The 23,775-nt window shown below is 42.2% G+C and overlaps 1 protein-coding gene across 1 annotated transcript in view; it reads left to right on the top strand.

Moving 5' to 3' along the window:
- LOC122810575 (class I histocompatibility antigen, F10 alpha chain-like) overlaps positions 1–23,775 on the top strand; it is a 316,486-nt gene that overhangs the window by 168,327 nt on the left and 124,384 nt on the right. Inside the window, exon 5 of the mRNA XM_044082154.1 lies at positions 18,052–18,156. Coding sequence (XP_043938089.1) covers positions 18,052–18,156 — 105 coding nt within the window. The remainder of the gene's footprint in view (positions 1–18,051; positions 18,157–23,775) is intronic.

The raw sequence follows: 23,775 nt of genomic DNA, 5'->3' as shown, positions 1-23,775 counted from the left end.
TTTGAGAACAAAATAAAAAATACGTCTAATCCTTGTACTGGCACACTAAACAGGTGCCAAATACCCCCCCCCCCCCCAATCCTCATGCACCAGTTCTTCAATGGAAGAGCAAAAGAAAAAGTCCACACTTTGTTGGCTTATGCTCCTGAAATGCAGGAGCCAACCAGCCAGTTTCTGCATCCCTCCTCAGCAGAGGGGCAATTAAAAAAAAAGTTCCATGATCAGCTATCTGGGGCTTCTGAAATGAAGGAGCCAGTCATGTCCCATTTTTGCACCCTGCCCTGACCCTTCTTCCTCAGGTTTTAGTTCAGGAAAAACACAAGAAACAAACAAATCTTTTTTGTTTTTATTTAAAACTGAGGCTACAAATATAGAAAGCAGTTGCTACAGTTTATTCCATGCACAGAGCAGTACAGTGCTGATGTTTTAGTAAGGAAACATTTTTTTCTTTTAAACTGTAGCAAACTGCTTGTTACAAATGCAATAAACAGTTGCTACACTTTACATGCTGTAGGAAGAGGTATGGCTCAAAAAGAGAGAGAGAGAGAGAGAGACAGAAAGAAAAGCTTTTTTTTCTTCTTTTTTCTTTAAGACAATACCAAACTGTTGCTATAGTTTAGACTGCTCAGGGAACACATTTAAAAGCTGATATGCAGTATACAATGATCAGTTAGGTGATCATGTCCCATAACACTTTGAACCTAGAGTAGTAGCCCCCTTTCTCTGCTCTAGCTATGCTACTGTTCTCATGTGCCAGAATTTGTGATGTCATCGGAGCACTTAGATCTCTTCATATCAGGTATGCATAAAACCTGGTCATTGCTCATGTGGGACTGAACAGCCATAGACATTCCACCTTGGAAGAGATAAAGAAAGAAATGGTTGAGATTTCAATGTATATTTCTGAGGCTGGAAAGAAAATAGCATTCAGCTGTAGTTTGCCATTACCACAAATGATGCCACAATATAAATAAAAAATAATTAACTTCAGCATTTGGCTTAATAACTGGTGTCATTTTAGGAGGATCCTGTGTGTGCCAGCCTGGAGAAGGATGATCACCAGCACAATCAGATTCCTTCATATTAATTTCTGGCGGAAGTGTTCCAAGTTCATTTGCAATCTCATCACCTTGTGACCAATGCAAGGAATAATGATCTAGAGTTCATGAACACTCTTTTATCTGTAAACAAGTCCATGAAACTTATTTAAACAAATTAATGATCTTAGCTATTGAACCTAACACTATTCTGGGAGAGTTCAACTGCCCATCTATAAAATGGCAAACACAGACTACAAACATCAAATATGCACAGAGGTTCCTGGATATCATCAGCACCAACTCTGTAGACCAGACAATACACTCCCCTACAAGTGATTCAAATCTGCTTATCCTTGTTCTTATAAATAGAACACCAGTATGTTCTCCATGTGAAGTTGTCCCATCACTGGTCAAATCTGACCATTGTGCTGCCCTTACTTATGATGACCTCTAAACTTTCAGTCATTAGGAATTTCTTCAAGGTCAGTTATTAGCACTCTGCAACAGAATTTGAAGCTTTGAAAGCTTTCCATCCCATGGGGATCTCACAGCAAATGTGACTACTTAATATTACTCATTTCTATTCCAACCTAAACTCCAGCAAAGAGGCATTTATCCCCATTTACTACAAATAAAATGCCAAATTTAGAAACAGTCCCTTATGGTGTAACCTACATCAACACACCTTACAATAAAAATTCTGGCCCTAGGAAATAAACTCAAACAAATCCATGCTATACATAATCTCAAAAAGCAAAAAAAAATCAGTCAGAAGATCACATAAAATAATACATTAGTGAGTACCAAAGATCAACACCTACAAAACCAAGCACAAATTAAATAAAGCCACATCATACAAAGATAACCATAAAGCCTTTTTTAGTTATGTCAAGAATTTTAGAGATGATACTTGTTACTGCACTGAGTTGGTTTCCAGCAGTACCGTGCACATTTCCCTGAAAGACATATCCAACATGTCAGCAGATAAATTTAATTCAAACTTTTTCCCATCTCCTCCATGTTCCCCCCTTCACTCCATTCAGTCCGTACCACCACCTATATTTATCCTCTCCAAAATCAAAAACACTGTCTTCCATACCAGGTTGTCTCCTTAATTAGCATAAAACACTGACTCCCTGATTCCCCTCTTAAAAATGTATTCAGTCTTAGTCTCTCCACTAGGTATGTCCCCAAGGCCAGAAGTACAGTTATTGTAGAACACATCCATAAGGGCAGTCCTACCACTGTTCCAGGGAACTATAGACCAAACAGCCATACCAGCATTATTTGTAAATTATGGAATGTGTCATTATGGAGTTCATAAAGAATGATATTGGTTCCTTACAACCCCTTAATCCAAACCAAAGTGACTTTGGGAATGGTAGGTCCAGCTGACTAAATTGGATTAATTTCTTTGAGAGAATCACCGAAAAATTAGAGGATAACAAATCAATGCACATCGACCACCTAGATAGCCAAGGCCTTTGACACAATTCCACACTCCGATATTATTGAGCAACTGGCCCAGTTGAATATTAACTCTTACATAGCATGGATAGCAGACTGGTTGTCAAACAGGTCCCACACAGTCAGGGTTGTTTGCACAATCTCCAGGAAAAAGGCAGATCACTAGTGGTATATTATATCCTCTTTGGAGTACACTTTATTGGTATCCAAGCTAAAATCAAAGGCCCATACCCAACAAAGCTTGCTGATAACTGCAAACTCAGAGCTATCATCAACTCCTCAGATATCATCCATTTCCTACAAAAGAGCCTAAAAGCCTTAATCTCAATATAAAAGAAATGTAGTACTGTTCTCTTTAGGAAGCAAGAACATTCTTGTGGCTACCTAAGAAATTATACCCCTCTAAAATAGATGCTGTCATTAGAGATTTAGTTATATTTATGAACAATAAATTCTCTTTTGACCATCCCATGTCAACTGATGTTATAAAATTCATACTAAAGGCATATCCTCTGGGTCTAAAGAAGTTATTGCCCTTCTCTATTTCTCCCTAATCAGACCCTTAGTAGAATGTAGTACCCCCTTTTGGCATGCATCTTTTCAGACATATTGCCAAACTAGGAAAACCACAATGATTCATCACCAAGAATAATGTAGGTATGAGTTCATTAAGCTTCACAGAACACCTAAAAGCCCTTCACTCTATTCTGTCTCCTACCACCTTCTACCTGATGACCTCTGCTTAGCTTAGAAAGCTGCAAAGGACCACGTTATGCTTGACCATTAGCATATTCATAAAATGGATACCACTAATAGCCATTCTAGAGCTATAAATCTACATTGTAGTATTAATTCAGGACTGTATGTAAGCTTCTGAGCCCACCCAAGCTTTCTGTGTTGGAGAGAAGCCTTCTAGCTTATCAGTGGGAGTGGTAAGCACTAGGTAACCTATCTACCACATAAAGAGTGGTTCTGGCCCAGAAATTGTAGTTATTGGCCATTTGGGCAGTTTTTCCATCTCTCTCAACTTTCTGATTTAAAAGCCCACATTTGCACTTGTTTCCCCCCTTTCCTGTAACTAGTTTAGTCCAGATACAGATTCTTAGTTTTAGCACTTGAATTTGCTTTTTCGGGATCAGCACTTGTTCAGAACTTGTAAGCACCAAATAACCTACTAATTACTACAGCACTCAACCTTCCTCATTACCTAGAGGAAAACAGTTTTGGTACTTACTTTCCTCACTTGCTTAGAAAAAACAGCTCTTGTACTCACTTTCCTCACTTATCTAGAGGAAAATAGTTTTCTATTCAGGCATGTACAAGGGTCAGCTCCCAGTGTTCTCTCCTGTCTATCTGATGAATCTGGGCATCTTGGGGCAATGTAGAAATTGCCTCATTTACACAGACAACCCTCTCCTCCTACCACCCAACACTACAACCTGTGAGAGATGCACTTATCTAGCCAAACTGGCGGTAAAGCTCTCTCCAATCAAGACTGAACTTGACAGTCAAAAGGAGAAGGAGAAGGTAAACACTTGCACCACACCACACTTATCACATAGTCTCACTAAATCTACGCCACCAAAATCCACATATAGAAATACAAAAACATTTTCAGAGGCTCTCAGTAATAATCTGCTCAAGCAGCAGAGACCTCCAAAGCAGAAATGCAAGCAACCTCCACCCCCAAACACAACCCAAATGACACACAGACTCAGTGTGCCACTCAACCACAGCCAATAAGGCAAAACAACGTACCCAACACACTAGTAATAGGTGACTCTATAGTCTGGCAAACTGATGTCCCACTCATCAGGCTAAACAAGGAGAAGGTTACTGTCAGCTGCCTGTCGGGTGCCAGGATCTGCCACATAACCCACACACTCAGGTCACTCCACAACAAGTACAAATATGACTCTGTCATTGTCCATGTTGGTGTGAACGACCTGAGATGTACCTCCCTGGACTACATGAAAAGAGACATGGAAGAGCTCTCCAATCTTGTAGCCCAGGCAGGTATGACCCTAGCCCTGAGTAGAATTCTGCCATCACCCAGAATGATGCTGCAGTACAAGGACAAAATGATTGACTTCAACAATTGGCTAAGCTTCTGGTGCCATTCTAAAGAGATCCAGTATCTGTCTGCCTGGGATGACATGGTTGACAGACCATGATGCTTTGTCAGAGATTGTCTGCACCTGTCACCCATGGGATTCCGGATACTGGCTAAGGTTCTTGCCGCCCCTATGGTGCCTTTTTTAGGCAAGGTTCAAATGACAAATTCACCACCGTAACAGGAACAGGCAAGCAAAAACTGAGGGTGATGCTACTCAATGCTAGAAGTCTAAATCTCAAAATGCACTCACTTGAGGCACTCCTTAAAATGGAGAACATCGATATCTGTGCAGTGACTGAGACCTGGTTCAAGGCTCCAGAGTGCACCCCTGCACTACCAGGCTATAACTCATACTACACTTTTCATCCATGTAACCTGGACCGGAACACGAAAGGCGGAGGTGTGTCCATATTCATAAAGGATATCCACACCTCTAGGCTAGTTGCTCAGCATAATGCAGCCTAGGTTATCCAAGTGCAACTAACTCTGGGCAAAACTGCAAACCAAATTGTAGCTTGCTACAGATCACCCACCATGCCTCAGGATTTCCACTCCTCTTTTCGTGATGTACTGGAAAATATTAGGGTTCAACCAAACACCCTAATAATGGGTGATTTCAACTACCCCACCATTAACTGGGAAAACTACTCATGTACCAACTCCTTCGCTCAACTCTTTCTGGAATTCATAAACTCCAATGCCCTGGATCAACTTATGCACACCCCCACCAGGGGCAAAAGTATCCTAGATCTAGTCATTATCAACATGAGTGACCGGTGTTCCACAACTGAAGTCAATGCCTCATTGGTCCGATCCTACCATAAGCTAATTACCCTAGATATCCACATCCTGCCCCCACCCCCCATTAAGGAAACCATGGTAAAAAAGTTCTCCAAAGCCAACCTCATGCTCCTTAACACAGAAGTGGTGAACTTCATGACACCCATGCAGATGGACAATACAGTTATGACTACTAAATCCTACACAATTGCACTTTATAAGCACTTACATGAGTGCATGGATCATGCTATCCCAAACAGAACCAAGACATTATCCTCCAAAAAAATGAAGCCAGTCTGGTGGGTCCCCTGCCATAAACAAACTGTACAACAGAAGGAAGAAACTGTTGCAAAAGAGAGTAAAATCCCACGAGTGGAGGAGCTCCCTGGTTAGCCTCAGTAAGAAGCTGCGATCCCTGATAAAATCCTCCAAAGCTAGTTACGAAAAGAAAATCGCCACTGATTCTAAAGACAACCACAAAGCATTCTATGGCTATGTCAAGAATCTCAATGGCAACATTCAGATCTGCTCTGAGTTACAGCACAATGGCACTAAATATACAGACCCAACTGATATTGCCAACATCCTGGCAGATAGGTTCAGTGCTAACTTTACCCTCCTCTCACTCCCTAAAGAGCCCATCTCTATACTGAAAAAATGCAAAGTTCCTGTAATCACAGCTCCACAGGTAAAAACCACACTCTCCAAAGCCAAGAACACAGCATCCATGGGACCTGACAATATCCCAGGCTGTGTTCTACATGAACTACAGAACGAACTGGCACCCCACCTAAGTGCCATGTTCAATCATAGCCTCACCTCAGGCTTTGTGCCTGCTGAATGGCACACAGCAACGGTTATCCCACTCCACAAGGGAGGAGCCACCACGGACCCCGGGAACTACCGCCCCATTAGCCTGACGAGCCTGGTCTGCAAGGCCATGGAACATATCATCATGGAACTTATAAACAAAGACATTGGTAATCTCCAAACTCTGGACCCCACCCAGTTCGGGTTTGCAAAAGGCAGATCATGTCTCCTAAACCTGATAGACTTCTTTGAAGCAGTCACCAAAGCCATAGACAAGGGTAAGGTGGTTCACACAGCCTATCTAGATCTTGCCAAGGCTTTCCATCCCCCACTCTGGAATTATAGATAAACTCACTAAACTAGGTATAAATCCCTATGTCACAAGATGGGTTGCCAGCTAGCTCACTGACAGAACCCACACTGTGAAAGTAGCAGACTCCAAATCCGACTTCAGACCAGTGACAAGTGGAGTACCACAGGGTTCAGTCCTGGGTCCTCTCCTGTTTGGTATCTACTTCTCTGAAGTACAGGGTAACACAGAAGGTCTTTGGCTAATGAAGTTTGCAGATGACTGCAAAGTAGGAGCCATAATCAAAACTCCTAACGATGTGGACATCCTACAAAAGGGCCTCACTGAGACAGATGCCTGGTATCAAAGCCATGGCCTTAAGCTCAATGCCAAAAAGTGCATTGTCATCCCCTGTGGTAAAAACTCTGTACCCACGAACTACAACATAGGCGGTAGTATACTTAACACTGAAAGTGTGATAAGAGACCTTGGGACACAGGTGGACAGTAGTCTCTCCTTTGATAATCACATCGCCACAGTAGTCAGGAAATCCTCCTACATGGCACAACGCATCACAAAAGGTTTCTCATCCAGAAAAAAAGAGGTAATTGTTCCCCTCTACTTATCACTCATTAGACCCATTATAGAGTACAACGCCCCTTTTGGTATGTACCTCACAAGACATCTACAACAACTGGAAAGGCCACAGAAATACCTTACAAAGAGGATTAATGGCCTCAAACAGATGCCCTATTCAGACCGTCTCAAAAAACCCCAGCTTTACTCCATCACATATCACCTACTCAAAGGTGATCTCTGCCTAACATACAAAGCTATGTCAAACCCAGAGCTGTTGGACATGCTCCACTTAAAGAAATCCCAATCCCTCTGAGCTACACGCTCTAGGGACCTAAACCTTGTCACCACAATAAACAGAACATGCTGGAGGGATAGATTCCTGTCCCAGAGACTTCCCATACTTTGGAACAAACTACCTATCTATATCAAACAAAGTTCCTCATTAGCACTCTTCAAGAAAAATCTTGATGATTGGATGGGAAATAGGAAATTCACCCCGGGGATCACCTCTGTGGCTCTGCTCGACAGTGGCACAGGAAAATAATTTTCTTGGGTGGCAAAAGCCACGGTACCTTTTTGGCTGGGCTTGTATAGGCCCCAGGGTCAATAGCCTAGTACCTACCTATGAACCTATAATTGAACCTGCTGATGGGATAGATACCTCAACCAAAGGATCTCCTATCTATGGTATAAGCTCAGTCTCCATATCAAATAAAGTTGCTCCCTAATTCTCTTTGAATCCTATCTAGATGAGTGGATGGGGATATGTAAATTCACCTGGTCTAGATATTTACATACTTATCGATAGATAGAACGAGTAGTGGGAATTGGATTGACTAGAATCTTATTGCACTATTCGAATGATACCCTAACATATACCTATCAACACCCTCCCTTGCCTCATTCTTCACATGGGAATGTATCTTTTTTCTTTCTCAAACATTATGAAAAACAGTTTTGAGAAGAATATCTTTATTCCAAAAACAGTACAAAAGAACAATAATTTTACTAGCATTGCAATTAAAACTGTTTTAGCTTGCAACAAATGTCCAACATAAAAGAGCATTAAAAACACTCATTTTTCAAAGAAAAAAGAACAGTCATTCTAAAAGGAAAGAAAAACACTAAATACATACATAAACTAAGTTTACATGACCTTTTAAAATCCTCAGGTAAGACTTGCAAGTTTTCCAACCATTCCAAATTATTCCAACTTACAGTTCTCAGTATCTTAAAATGCTCATCTCCTCCGATCCAACAGACATTGTCTCTGCTACTCCTGCTCTGCTTCAGTCAGTTTAATGACCCTCATTGTCCACTTCCTTAGGAATTTACATTAGAGTTTCCTTTCATTAACTCCTATTTAATGACCCTCATTGTCCACTTCCCTAGGAATTTACATTAGAGTTTCCTTTCATTAACTCCTATTTAATGACCCTCATTGTCCACTTCCCTAGGATTTTACATTAGAGTTTCCTTTCACTAACTCCTAACTCTTGAGATAAACTTCCTGTACCACCAGTTTTTCATATCCTCTTATTGGTGGCACTAGTTATTGTTTTCTTATCTAAAATCAATTGAACATATACCCAAACTTTCTGATTTTACTTTTTTTTTGATTCCCCCATATATTGAGAGAGACCATAAGCACTCTTTGGAGATCATGCTTATCTCGTTGAAAATTCTGCTTAGCAGATCTTGCATTTCCCTTTTACACTTTTCCTAACCTTGGACACAACTAAAATATATAGTCTCATTCCTGTAAGTCACCCATATCACATCACTAGCAGCTATAAGTCATGCTAGGATATATCCCATTTAATTTAGTAGGGACGAAAAATATTAAAAAGACAATGCCATCCAAAGAAATAATACTGCCTAGATGTTGCAGCATATCTGGGAGCTACCAATATTTTCTGCCAATCTTTATACAAGACAGGAGGTCCTAACTCTCTTTTCCAGCTCAGTCATTGTTTATTAGTTAATCTCACTCATGTTCTAACTTGTATCTGTTTATTATCATTCCCTATTGCACTAACTATGACTCTCTTAAGTCAATTATCCATTTAGTCCATTCATGAATCTCATCCATTGTTGTTTGAGACTACCTTGTTGAAACAAAACTATATTTCAATGTATCCATCACCCTTGTCTTCCAATTGATCTCCACACATTTCTCTTCAACCTGTGTGGCAGAATAGCTTCCCACCCTCGCACGCTTCCTTCCAAACAATGACTGTTTCATTCTTCCTTAATTCCCTCAGCATCAGGTATCCATACCTTCCTCAGTCATCATTTATTTTCAGACTTTTTTTTTCTTAATTCTTGTGCACGCAATTATGAGTCCCAGAATTTCCAGAAGAAACACACCAAATCACTAACAATTAAATCCACTAAAGCCCTATGACACTTGCCTAAAATAATTTCTAAATATTTAAGAGTATTTCACATAAAATCTTATATTAATCCCTGTTTAACTAATCTGAATCATAGTTTTTTCCTTATTGCCTTAATCTTATCCTGCTTTATCTTATATTTAGAAAATGTACCATAGTTCTGCAGAGCTTTGAATTCTATGGGACAACTCTTCTTCAAGCTTGTTACATAGATCAACAAATTGCCAGCATAAAGGGAAAGTTTCTATTCCTCCAGACTATTTTTGTTTTTATCCCTTACATGGAGGGTCTCTGCCAGTGGCTCTAAATACAGGGCAAAAAGTAAAAGGGACAGTGGGCACTTCTATCTGGTACTCCACCCAAGTAAAAAGGTTTCTGATAACCGATTGTCTATCTTGACTTGTACCTGCAATCCTGAGTAAACAAATGCCTTTAACTAGGTCTGTCAGTATCCTTGGAAAGGCCAGTGTTTCTATCACTAGAAAAAGACATTCTGTCAAAGAAATTAGTTGTTTTCTATGCATAAAAGCTTAATGCTACTTAGCTCCTGTGTTGTTTGCTTACTTCAGCGATGAAGGCCTATCATTCTACGAATTACTCTTCTTACTTTTGGTCATAATTCTTTTCCTTTTATTATAAATCTTGTTGATATTATGGTTCCACCATGTGGGTTTGTTTCTGGGATTTACCCTACAATTGTTCCCATGAGGTACAGCTGCATCTGTGCATACATGCTAGTATAGTATGATGGTATACATTTCTGTGTGTTCAGTGGTGTTAACTGGGAATGGTAGACATTAAAGGCTTGTCAATGTGTCACTTAGGAGGAGGTAATTTTTCTTATAGAAATATTTAAAGGTACCTTGGGTGGAAGGGGGTCTCTGGTTTCAATTTTATTTTGAAAGACAGCTTTATGGTCAGTCCTAGCAAGTGATGAAGATATGCAAGGGATGGTGCATGATGCCCCCATATTATTAAGAATAAGATCAAGATGTTTTTCCCTCTAGTGGGTACTTTGACTAATTGTTCTAGGGCATTTGTATTCACAATGTCCAGGAATCCATGATTGTGCACTAGTGGTGGTATAAATTTCCCAGTCTATAGCTGGATAGTTTAGATTACCTACAAAATGGTACTAGGTTTAATACTCAGTGATTCTAGCTCCTGTAGATAGGTGTTGTGTTTTCTTTTGTCAAAGAGAGAGTTCTACAGCTAGCTTATATATGGAATGGAACCTTTCAGATGGCTATTTGAAAATGGAGAAGCTCTAGTGCATCATGCTGCTTTAAGCCTTATAGGTTCATAGGTCATAGGTAGGCACTAGGCTATTGGCCCTAGGGCCTATATAAGCAAAGCCAAAAAGGTACCCTGACTTTCACCATGCAAGAAAATTATTTTCCTGTGTCCCTGTCGAGCAGAGCCACAGAAATGATCCCCGGGGTGAATTTCCTATTTCCCATCCAATCATCAAGCTTTTTCTTTAAGAGTGCTAATGAGGAGCTCTGTTTGATGTAGATAGGTAGTTTATTCCAGAGTATGGGAAGTCTCTGGGACAGGAATCTATCCCTCCAGCATGCTCTGTTTATTGTGGTGACAAGGTTTAGGTCCCTAGAGCGTGTAGCTCGGAGGGATTCGGATCTCTTTAAGTGCAGCATGTCCAACAGCTCTGGGTTTGACATAGCTTTGTATGTCAGGCAGAGATCGCCTCTGAGTACTAGCGTTAATGTGAGTCTCTTCTGGATGAAGACTGAGACACCTCCATCTTTTTCCCCTTCTGTGCAGTAACTGCTTTAAATGTGTGAAAGGTGTTACAGCCCTGCACAGCTAAAGTGCTCTCTGTTACTTTAAACCATGTTACTACACAGACATCTACATCCTCCATGATAAGAAAGGTTTGCAGGAGCTGCAGTTTCTTGTTTAGGCTCTTACCATTGATTTTGTTCTGCTGACCAATTGCTTTTTACAAATCAAGCATGAATTCTAGTTATCACCTCATTTGTTAAAGTATTGTTAAGCAGTTTACTAAATTATTTTACAAACTCTTCACCCACCACCAAATAGACTTTCATGAGGATGTCATCAGGTCCTGGCATTGTATCCATTTTCATCTGCTTTATCACAGCATTTAGTTCTTCTATAGTAATTTCACTCAGCTTATCCTCTTGGTCAGGCACTAACTTATATGAAGTAGGTAGTCATATATTCTACTTTATCTAGTTGCTCTGAAACATATGGTATCATGTATGAATGCATATCTCCCCCATATTCTTTGTTAAAGTTCCCATCAGATTCATGGATTAAAGTAATTAAATAATTCCAGACATTACTCTTTCATTCTTTTTTTCATAAATATATATGAATAAAAATCTCTGACTTCTAATAGCATTCTTAGTGAATAGGGCTGGAAAACTTTTTCTGAGATTTCTAACATAGTTAAAGAAGGTTTTGTGGTTATCTATCATAGGCAAGTTGTTGTGTGCTTCAGAAGTAGAGTCAAGAAATGTCTAATCCATTTTGAGAATACATAAAATGGTTATGGTCAGGGAGCAGATCATAATTGTTTGTAATACATGCAGAGTTCTAGCTACTGCAATGCATTATTAGTTTATAAACAAGTATAGTAATGGAAAGTGTATAGCACATTAAAAAACAATCCACTGAACTTCTGGCTGTCTTTTTTTTTTTGTATGTATGTGGGCAGCATGAAATCTTCTATAGCTTAGTTCATTTCCCCATAAGGTTCAACTCTAATCTCAAGAATCAGGGATAATGCCCCAAAATAATCAGGGACTACAGCCATAGTGGGGACAGTTTTTAAATAACAATGTTCACTAAGAAGGCTAATAGAAAGCAGGGATTTGTATTTATAAATACTCAACGTCCCACCCCATAGCCACATCATTCTTTCATTTGGGGCTGAGGGGCCTTTCTGTATCTTATATGTTCACACCTGCATCTCTGTGAGGGCTCACAGTTCCTCCCATCTGTGCATGCATGCATCCATGCTTCTGCACATGTGTAGTGGAGGCTACCATCATGAGCTTGGCAAAGCTAAGTGCATGTCCTAAGTCCCATGCTGTGTACCAGGCACCTGCTCATGATAGGCACTGGTACTGTTGAGATTAGCTCCCTACCCCTTCAGGTTGCATGAGCCAGTATTAGGTGCTCCCTCTCATTCTTTCGCACTCAGCTCATGTAGAACTGAAGCCACTAGTCAAACTCATGTCTTCTGGATCATAGTCAAAGCTTTATCCCACTGCACCATGGAGCCAGATAATCTGTTTTATATTTTATTTTTTTTCTTTTTCCATTCTAAAACTACTGATTCACACAGTTTTAAAATATACTGGTGCCACTTTTTCCTATTTGCTTTTATCAAACTTTTAACTGCTAAAGGACTGAACAGAATAACATGTACTTTGACAGTAGATAAGGACCACATGATTCATCTACTCTCCCCATTACTCTACCATCTGGATAAGGAGCAGGCCCTAATTATCTAACAGCTTCTTTTTTTCTTCTGTCAAGTGTTAGAATTGCTTTATATGTGCCCTATGATTTTGTTTTCAGTTCTGATATTTTGACACTGCTGTCTGTTCCATAAGACTACTCAAAGTCCTTCACCCTCTTTGTGGAAAAAAAAACAAAACTTCCACCTATCTCCCTTGAAATTTCTACCTCATATTTCCAGATTGTGCCCTTCTGTTGTTATCTCTCTCCCCCTCTTTGTCTTTTTTAAGTATGTACCTATTTGGGCTCCAGGGGTTCTGTTGCGGTACTTAAATATTTCTGTTATAGTCTCCCTCTGTCACATTTCTTTAAGACTGTGCAAACTAAAATCTTGAAGTATTCTTTTATATGGCTTCGGGTAATGAAAATTTAATATTTATGTATTTATTTTAAATGCACTACTTCTAACCTACAGCTTGGTGAAAAATAACTGTCCAAAAACAACACAGTACTTTACGATTGAGTCTTACCATCTGCCTGTATAGATGAGTAACAACTTGTTTGTTTGTTTTTTTTTTAGTGATGCCGCCATATCTGGAGGCTAGTATTTTACATGCCTTATTAGGTGTTTTGTTATACTGCTTGCTTTTCCTGTGATCATAGGTTCATAGGTTTATAGGTTCATAGGTTCATACTAGGCTATCTGCCCTAGGGCATTTATAAGCCTAGCCAGAGTGTGTTTGGCTTTCGCCACCCATTTTAAATTAATTTTGCTATGCCCTTTTTCGAGGTTAGTATACTGTGCCTCTGTCTAACAGTGACACAGAAGTGATACCAGTAAACCTATGATCTCCCATCCACTCATCAAGATTCCTCTTGAAGAGAGTCAGTGAGGGACTCTGCCTTACCTGGACTGGGATTTTATTCCAGAGTGAAGGGAGCCTCTGGGTTATGAATCTGTCCCTTCAGCATGTCCTATTTATTTCAGTGCTGAGGTTCAAGTCTCTCGAGCGTGGCTCGATGAGATTTGGATTTTCTGAGGTGCAGCATGTCCATTAATTCCGGGTTGGACATGGCTTTATACGTCAGGCACAGATCGCCTCTGAGCAGGCGGTATGCCACTGAGTAGAGCTGGAGTTTCTTTAAATGGCAGCATATGGCATCTGTTTGAGCCCTTTGATCCTCTTGGTAAGGTACTTTTGGGGTCTTTCCAGTTGCTGCAGGTGTCTGGTAAGGTACATCCCAAAAAGGGCATTGTACTCAATTATGGGCCTGATGAGGGATGAGTAAAGAGGCACGATGACCTCCCCTGATCTAGATGTGAATCCCTTCATGATTAGGTGGGCTATATAAAATGTTTTTCTAACCACTTTGGCCACGTGGTTGTCAAATGAGAGATTGCTATCAACTTGGGTCCCCAGGTCCCTAATTACTTCTTCTGTACTTAATGGATTACCACCTATGTGGTAATTTGTTCACTTTGTTTTTGCCAAATGGGATGACTATACACTTTTTGGCATTTAGTTTGAGGCCATGGCTCTGGCACCAGTTGTCTGTTTCTATGAGGCCCTTTTGGAGGATGCTTGTGTCGGCTGGAGAGTCGATTATGGCGCCCAGTTTGCAGTCATTTGCGAACTTGGTCAGCCACAGTCCTTCCATGTTGGCCTGTACCTCCAAGAAATATATACCGAACAAGAGAGGTCCCAGGACTGAGCCTTGTGGGATGCCACTTGTAACTGGTTTGGAGTCTGACATGGCTCCAGCAATTCTAACCATGTGTGTTCTGTCCTTGAGCCAGTTTGCAACCCATCTAGTGACATAGGGGTTTATATTTAAGCTGGTGAGCTTATCTATAATGCCCGAGTGGGGTATTGTATCGAAGGCTTTTGCGAGGTCCAGGTAGGCTGTGTGGACCATCTTCCCCTTGTCAATGGCCTTGGTGACTGTTTCAAAGAAATCGACCAGGTTTAAGAGGCAGGATCTGCCCTTAACAAAGCCGAACTGGGTAGGATCCAGTGTCTGTAGGTCCCCAATATCTTTATTTATAAGGTCCATGATGATCCTTTCCATAGCTTTGCAGACCAAGCTAGTCAGGCTTATTGGGCGATAGTTTCCAGGATCTGTTGAGGCACCACCTTTGTGGAGAGGGACAACTGTTGCTGTACGCCACTCTTTGGGTACATATCCTGTAGTAAGGCTGAGATTGAACAGTAGTTTTATGTTTGGGTTTAGCTCTTCTTGGAGTTCATGTAGGACGCAGCCTGGGACACCGTCTGGTCCCATTGATGCTGTGTTTTTTGCTTTGGAGAGGATGGCTCTTACCTGAGCATCTGAGATGTCAGGGGGGCAGCACTCTGCTGGGATAGATATTTGCCCTTTTGGTGGGGAGGGGGGGAGAAGTTTGTGCTGAACCTGTCTGCTAGGATGTTGGCAATGTCTGTGGGTTCAATGTATTTTTTGTCATTTTGGAGTAATTCTGAGCATATCTGGGAATTCCCACCCAGGTTCCTAACATAACTAAAGAAAGCCTTGTGATTATCCTTAGTGTCCTGTGCAATTTTTCTCGAAGCTGGCCTTAGACGATTTTATGAGTGCCCGTAGTTTTTTGCTAATACTGATCAGAGATGCCTTCCCTTTTTGGGACTTTGCTCTATCATGTAGTAGCTTCCTCCTTTTATTGTATAGTTTGTTTATGGCTGGGGTCCACCAGACAGGACGTCTGCCTTTGGAGGATTGGGTCTTGGTTTTATTTGGGATTGCATGATCCATGCATTCCTGAAGGTGTTCATGGAATGCGTTTATAAAGGATTCTGCGGTCTGGGCCGTATTTTCCACAGGCACGGGGGCTTTGAAGGATTCCACCTCGGTTTTGAGGAGTGTGAAATTTGCTTTAGAGAAGTTTTTCACTGTGGTTTTCTGGGCAGGGGTTGGAGTTGGGATGTGAATATCCAGTGAGATTAGTTTATGGTCTGATCTTACCAGTGAGGGATACACTTCTGGTCTGGAGCATAGAATCCCCATGTTGGTGATGATCAGGTCCAGTATGTTTTCCCCTCTTGTGGGAGTGGTAACAAGTTGTTCCATAGCATTTGAGTTTATAAATTCTAGGAACCTTTGGGCTAGGGTGTTGGAGCTAGAGTAATGCTCCCAGTCTATGTTTGGGTAGTTGAAGTCGCCCAATATAATGGTGTTTGGAGAGACCTTCATATTTTCCAGTGTTCTCAGGAAGGCCGAGTGGGGTTCCTGGGTTTGGGAGGGTGGTCTGTAGCAGGCTATAAACTGGAAGGCAGTTTTACCCACTGTTAGTTGCACATGGATAGTCTCTGATGCTTCATGCTGTGCCACCAACCTGGAGGTGTGGGTATCTTTGATGAATATTGATACTCCCCCTCCTTTTGTGGTTTGGTCCAAGTTTTGGGGCCGAAAAGCATGGTATGAGGTATAACCTGGTAATGCTGGGGTGCTCTCGGGAGCCTTGAACCAGGTTTCTGTTACTGCACAGATATCAATGTTCTCCATGACTTTAGACTTCTGGCGTTGAGTAGCATTACTTTTAGTTTCTTATCCCTTGTGATACCTATGGAGGTGGGTTTGTCTTTTGAGCCTTGCCTAAAAAAGGCACTATGGGGGAAGCAAGAGCCTTTGCCAATATCCGAATATCCAATCATCATCTGGTATGCACACTTCCTGGTACATATTTGGTACTGTCATCACTGTTGCTTCCCTTTTAATCATGTACTTCTGCTGCAGGTTGTTCCTCCCCAAATGCATTTTTTGCATAGTTTGCATTGAAGATAAACTACCATTTTAAACTATTCTTCCAAATTTGCAAATCCCATCCATTCTTTCTATACATTTTTGTGTATTATTTGCGTGGCAGGCCTTCTATCATAAGCAAGAAGCCGTATTTTTTTTCTTCCAGACCATTTGCAGTGTCACATATCTAGACACTGGCAAGCTAATGCTCTTCTAGAAAAATAAAGTATTTATGCATCTTCACTGACAATATTCCTGCCCTCAAATAGCACAACTAACTTGCAGCTCTAGAAGAAAGTCAAATGTGGTCTGAACAGTTTTTGTCAGATCTCCCACTTTGTGTTTTTCTTCCTAGTTGGGAAAGTCCTAGTCTCATTCAGAATCAGTGCTTATAAAAATGCTGAAGTAGTTATCTTTAAAGTTGTATTCTGAATTGTGTGTATTTCACTGTTGCATGCTGAAGCATTTAGTGAAGGCATGCTTGGTGATGGATGATGTCAGTATTGGGTTCTTTGTCTGTTCTGACACTTGGGCAAGTCTGCTCGGTGCAGCAAAATGCATGCTGAATATTTAATTATTGAAAGTCAGTTAACTATAGATATTTGTGTTTTTTCTCCCTCATCAGAATACTTGGTTAATGAAGCCTTCCTTTCTTTAACACTGTCAAATGTGTTTTGCCATTCTGTGTTTCAGTGATAAATAACATACCGAGCAAACCAGTATTTCTTTAGATCTGTAAATTAAATTAAAAAGTGAAGTGATTTTGAAATAAGCTGCTGACCAGAATTTTCAGACATGGCTGATGTTCACACCAGCAGTCTGTCAACATGGCTAGATTTAATCTCGGAAGGAGATTCAAAAATTGCACCCAATACTGATAAAATGGGTGCAGTTTGTTACAGTATATCAGATTTATAATATTATATAGCCAGTCACTTTACAAATATGGCGTATAGCTATGTGAGGTAAAATCTAAAGTAAGGCATGTTCTACATGTGCCCCAGGCTTGGATTAATGTGTGCCACTTTATGTAATTGACAAAGACCTCCTGGCCTGACAAATTCCACACTATAGTCCCACACTGGCAAACGCTATTTTATAAAGGCAACATAACGTACGACTGTCAGAGGATGAACCCATTTGTGTCCCCTATCTTATGACATCACTGAATTTTGCAGTTGTCCTGAAACAGAAACATGGAATGCAATCAAGTCCATTACACCACTGTACAGTTACTGAAAAGTTGCTCCTTGTTTTTCAGCAGATTATGCAAGTGTTTGAGCAGGTGAAATGTCAGAATAATCAGAGCTTGTTTTTGATGTTTTACTTTACTCTAATTGTGTCTCAACCATGTATTATACTTTTCAGAACCAGAGCACAAATCCAACATTAATATCGTCATCGGGGCTGTTGTTTTCTTCCTTGCTGCTTGTGCTACATTTGGAGTGTTTATCTGCAAAAAGAACCTAAAAGGTAAGGATGAAAAGAGACCAGTGGGGTGAGGAAAGGGCAGCTGGGGAAATATCATCTTGCAACATTTTATATTTATCCTACATTTTAAAAGAATAATTATTTAATATGTTATGCTTTAGTCTGTAACACCAAAAACAGAAATGTATTTTTAATGTTTACAAAGAAAAACAATAACTAAAAAAATTAAGGCTTGCACGGAGTGTAAGAGACGTGCAACACTCCATGCAAGCCTCGCGATCCAGGAACAGCCCTAAACTCCGTGTAAGAGACCAGCTAAAACGTCTCTTACACGGACTGGGCGTGGACATGCTAAATACCTCACTTGCAGCTATAAGGTATGCAAATGAGGTATATTAGCAATCCACGAAGCAGAAACCAGTCCGTGTAATAGACGTTTTAGCTGCAGAAATGTACTCAGTTGACAACTGAGTACGTTTCTGCAAATTCCACAACGGAGCCATGTCAGCTCCAAAAAAGGGTGCATATGACTCAGGCAGCATGCCAATGGCCAAATATGTGGCCATTGGCAAGATAACCCGATGCAAAAATATTAAAAATATAACTTTTTTTTTTCGGCGATCACCGATGTTTAAACCCAGCGCAGCGCCGCGCAAACAGGCTGCGCTGTATAAAACCATAAAAAAGAAGGTTATAAACCCACAAATGTGGGTTTCATGCAATACATGGAATGACAATGCAGGGACCAGCAGACCAAAAACAACATGGCCACCTTGTAGTGGTTGCTAAGGGGGGAAGCTGAGTCTAAGACATGTAACTAAGCATTAGTAGGCAATCTCATGTAAATGAGGGTTAGGATACTGAATCTCACAGTCACATAGCAAATGAGCACAGTCTGAGTAGTGTAAGAGATACATAACGGGGAGGAATAGAGTAGGAGATAGGTGACATCACAGGGGGGAATGGTAGAAAGAAATGCAGTTCATTGGAGGTCAGTGTAACATGACAGATGACAGACACAGATCATGGAAAGAGGTGTGCCACTAGATAAGTTAGGGAAAGTCAAGAAATGGAAGGTGTACACTGTTACTTACACCAAAGTTTCTTGCTGGGTGTGCATGCGCACGTGTGCGCGCCATGAAGCGCGAGTAGGGCAGTGTGCACGTGTGTAAGGCAGACTGAGCATGTGGGAGCGTGTTGGGAGATGTTTAACACTGTTTGCGCGGGTGTACACGCATTTTAACCCGAATAAGTAGATTCTGAACCATGTAAGCACGTGTGCGCGCGTGTAAGCCACTGTGAGCGTGTTTCTGATGGTATGCACGTTGCTCCCCCCTGAGGAAACAGAAAGGAAAAAGGAAGCAACAGAATTAATAGGAAGCTAGCAGGGATAACTGCTGAAGCTAGCAGGTGAAAGCAATTAGAAGCAGGCAATTGCACAGGCAGAATAGTAGCCCAGCCCAGCACTTAAAACTCTGCAAACAGTAGTGCAGGATGTTTCTTCTAAGAGACACTGCAAGACAGGAGTAAGCTAATAGAAGTGAAAACTGAAAAGCTTCACTCAAAGCAGAAATGTTAGGGGCTGCCATAGCTGTCATAATGAGACATAGGCGACTTGCTGAGGGTGGTGACAATGCAGATGGTGCCAGACAACCCACAGTGAGGAGACGGAGAAGAGTGTACAGGCCCAGGGTCACCTACCACGGGTTACATGAGCTGGAGATAGTAGAGCGCTATAGAGTGGACAGAGAGCTCCTGCAGCAAATTGTTGAGCTGTGCAGGCCACGCCTCACACACAGAACTAACAGAGGGGAACCCATCCCAGTGGAAACCAAGGTATGTGTTGGCCTAAGAATACTACCAACAGGTACCTTCCAGAGACCAACTGGCAATATGATGGGGATATCACAGGCATCAGCCTCCAGGGTACTGCACCAGTTCCTGGATGCCATGTCAGCACATGTCGGTGATCATGTATATTTCCCCAATGCCCGTGAGGTATTGGCCAGCAATATGCGTCTCTTCCAGCAAATAGCGGAATACCCTGAGGTAGTGGGTGCAATAGACTGCACGCACATATGCATCAAAGCAACAGCTGGTGAGTGGGGTAGGGCCTACATTAACCGCAAGGGCTTCCCCTCCATCAACTGCCAGGTCGTGTGTGATGCCCAGGGCATAATAATGAATGTGTGTGCTGGCTGCCCTGGGAGTTACCATGATTCCCACATCTGGCATTTGACGCAGCTGTACCAGACATTTGCCAATGGGGACATCCCACACGGACACTTAGTGGGGGATGCAGGTTATGCACTGGAGCCGTGGCTGATGACACCCATCAGAAACGCACACACACCTGAACAGGAACGTCATAATGAGGCACACGCACAAAACGTAATGTAATAGAGCGTGTGTTTGGGCTGCTCAAGTCACGGTTCCGGTGTCTGGACACATCTGGTGGAGCCTTGCAGTAAACACCAACTACATGTACCCAAATTGTCATGGTATGTGCTATGCTACATAATATGATCTTGCGAAAACAGCTGCAGGAGGACCAGCATAGGGCTGGGCCAAACAGCCCCCCACCATTGCCAAGGCCATCACAGGCAGAGCGTGACTCGGAGGAGGAGCAACCTGAGCCTGCCCCAGTAGGCAGAAGGAGGCGTGCCCAGTATGCCCTGGCCTTGGCAAAGAGGCAATGCATAGCACATACACTGGCTCAGTAGGAACCCTGGGAATGATACCCCCTCTGACTCACCCCTCTGACTCACTCAAATAATAACATGGATGCCTAAAATGACATGACCTGCTCACAAACATGTACAGGGAAGTGTAATATGCACATCCGACAGAGGCAGCCCTGCAGCACCACCTGAGGCATGAATGCCATGTGTTAAGTAATGTAACACCATGTACTATAAGCACACCTGAGCACCCTGACTAAAATCCACCCTCACCAAGCATGAAGCCACAAAATGACGATGGGATGATCAAGTGCAATAACTGGCTGAAGTAATGCAGTTAGTCAAAGGGGAGCCAATGTGTTTCAGGCTGGGAAGACATGCGGAGCATGACATGATGCACCACCTGCTAGGGGTGGCGTGCACCTATCATGCCATGCCCCATGGATACTGGTAAAGGCTGTCAGTACCCACAGCATGCCCTGAATAGGTAAGTCTCAAAACACAAACCCACCTTCATAGGTTCCACAAGGGATAGGAACCTAGATGTAATGCTACCCAATGCCAGAAGTCTAAACAGCAAGATGTGTGCAGTGTAAAGGCACACAGTATGGAGAATGTAGATACCAGTCCTGTAATAGAGAACTGGGTCAAGGCTCACATCAGCACCCTAACACTACCAGGTCACACCTCATACTGTTCTGTACAGCCGCAAAACATGGAACAAGCTACAAAAGGAGGGTGACTAGCAATAAATGTCAAGGATAACCACACCCCCATGTTGGTACCACAACAAGAAGCAGCATGGATTAGCCATGGTCAAATACCAATGGCTAAAACCGCCTCCCAGTATATAGCCTGCTGCAGACTACTGTCCTAATACCAGGAACTGCACCTGGCCTATGTTGGAATACATGAATATATCAAGCCCCCCAAACCACATTATATTGCTTGACTGAAAATACCCAGACATACACCGGGAGCATTATACTAGCACCAACACAGTAGGAGAAAAGTTCCCAGAATCCATAAACCAAAATGCCCAGGAACAATGTACCACTCCCACAAGAGGGGTAAACATACTGGATGTGATAATCAGCAACATGTGTACTGGATGGCAAGATGAGAAGTGTACCCCTCACCGGTAAGACCAGACCATAGAGTAATCACACTGGATATACACATCCTGACCCCAGTCCCTGGCCAGAATACCACAGTGAAAGACATGTGTAAAGCATAGGTTGCAGCCCTCCAAACTGATGCTGACTCCACGAAAGGCCCTGTGCAAGTGCAGAATATTGGACACACCACAGAACATGTTATACAGGCATTCCATGAACACAGCCAGGAATGCTTGGAGTATGCAGTCACAAATAACAACAACACACAATGCCATACACGCAGGCATCTGGCATGCTGGACTCCAGCCATTACCAAACCATGCAAGAGAATGAGGAAACTACCACATGATAGAGCAAACATAAAAAGGGAAGTAATCACTGACCAGTAGTATGGCAATAACATATGTCCACACATACAATCCACTAAGTCCAGCCACAACAAGTAGAAACTGTGAATCCAGAGGCAATGTGACACCAGTCCCAAGTACACAGACAACCACAACACCCCCCAATAAATACAAATATATGTGATAGATGCAACCATGTATCCAAACCAGAGGTTGAGCTCCACCAACTCAGTACTGTCAAAACTAGTCAGGAGGAGAAGGCAACCATATACACCACAAACCCAGTCCCACATAGACCTACCACAACTGTAAACCAAACACATAAACACAGACAAATATACCCGAAGGCCTTAATTACAAACACACCACACCAACAGAAGCCTCCAAAGCAGATCACAAGCAACCACAACCTTCAAACATAGCACATGCAACGAATAGTACGCAAAGCTGGTGTGCCAAACAGTCACAGGCCAGAAGGAGAAACAACATGCCTGATACAGTTGTAATAGGTGTCTGTATAGGCAGACACACTGCTGTCCCACTCACCAGACTGAACAAGGGAAAGGGTAGAGTAAGCTGCCTGTAGGCTGCCACAAAATGCCACATAACACAAGTACACAGGTCACCCCAAAGCAAGCAGAAATATGATGCACTCAATGTTCATGCTGGTGTGAATTACCTGAGATGTACCTCCCTGGTCAACATGAAAAGAGACATGGATGATCCCTCTGAGTATGTACCCCAGGCCGGTATGACACTGGCTGTGTGCAGCATCCAACCCTCACCAAGAATGATGCCACAGTACAAACACAGAATGCTCATGTTTAACAGCTGGCACAGTTACAGCTGTCAGTCCAAGAGGGTCTAATGTCTGTCTGCTTGAGATGTCAAGCATGACAAGCCATGCTGCTGTTCCAGGGATGGCTTGCACCTGTTACCCCTGTGCGTCTGGATACTGGATAAGGCCTTTGCCGCCTCCATAGAGCCGTATGTAGGCAAGACCAAAAAGACTACCCACCACCCCAGAAAACATAAGTGGTAGGAAACATAAGGGTAATGCTGACCAGTGCCAGATGTGTAAACTGCAATATGCATGCCCCTGAGGCACTTCCCGTTATGGAGAACATCGATGTCTGTGCAGTGACAGAAGCCTGCTGCAAGCCTAGTGATAGCACATCAGCACTACTAGGTTATACCACATATCATGTGTTATGGCCCCAACACCTGCACCAAAACATCAAAGGAGGAGGAGTATCCATATGCAGCACAGACACCCATATGGCCAGGTCACTGACAATGCACAAAGCAGCGGAGACCACCCATGTGCACCTAAGTGTAGTCCAAACTGCTGTACAGTCTGTAGCATGCGACAGACCACACTCTCACACACAAGAACTCCACCCAGACATCCTGAAGACACTGGACAGTATGAATGTCCCACCAAATACCAGACAAGGTACACACAAATTACCACATAGGTGGCAAACCATTATGTATGCAAGGAGTAATCAGTGA

This window comes from Protopterus annectens, chromosome 9.part0 (assembly GCF_019279795.1).
Source record: "Protopterus annectens isolate FY-2018-M chromosome 9.part0, PAN1.0, whole genome shotgun sequence".
NCBI classification, from domain to species: domain Eukaryota; kingdom Metazoa; phylum Chordata; order Ceratodontiformes; family Protopteridae; genus Protopterus; species Protopterus annectens.
Note: the sequence above shows the minus strand (reverse complement) of the source record. Positions and strands in the feature narration are given on the sequence as shown.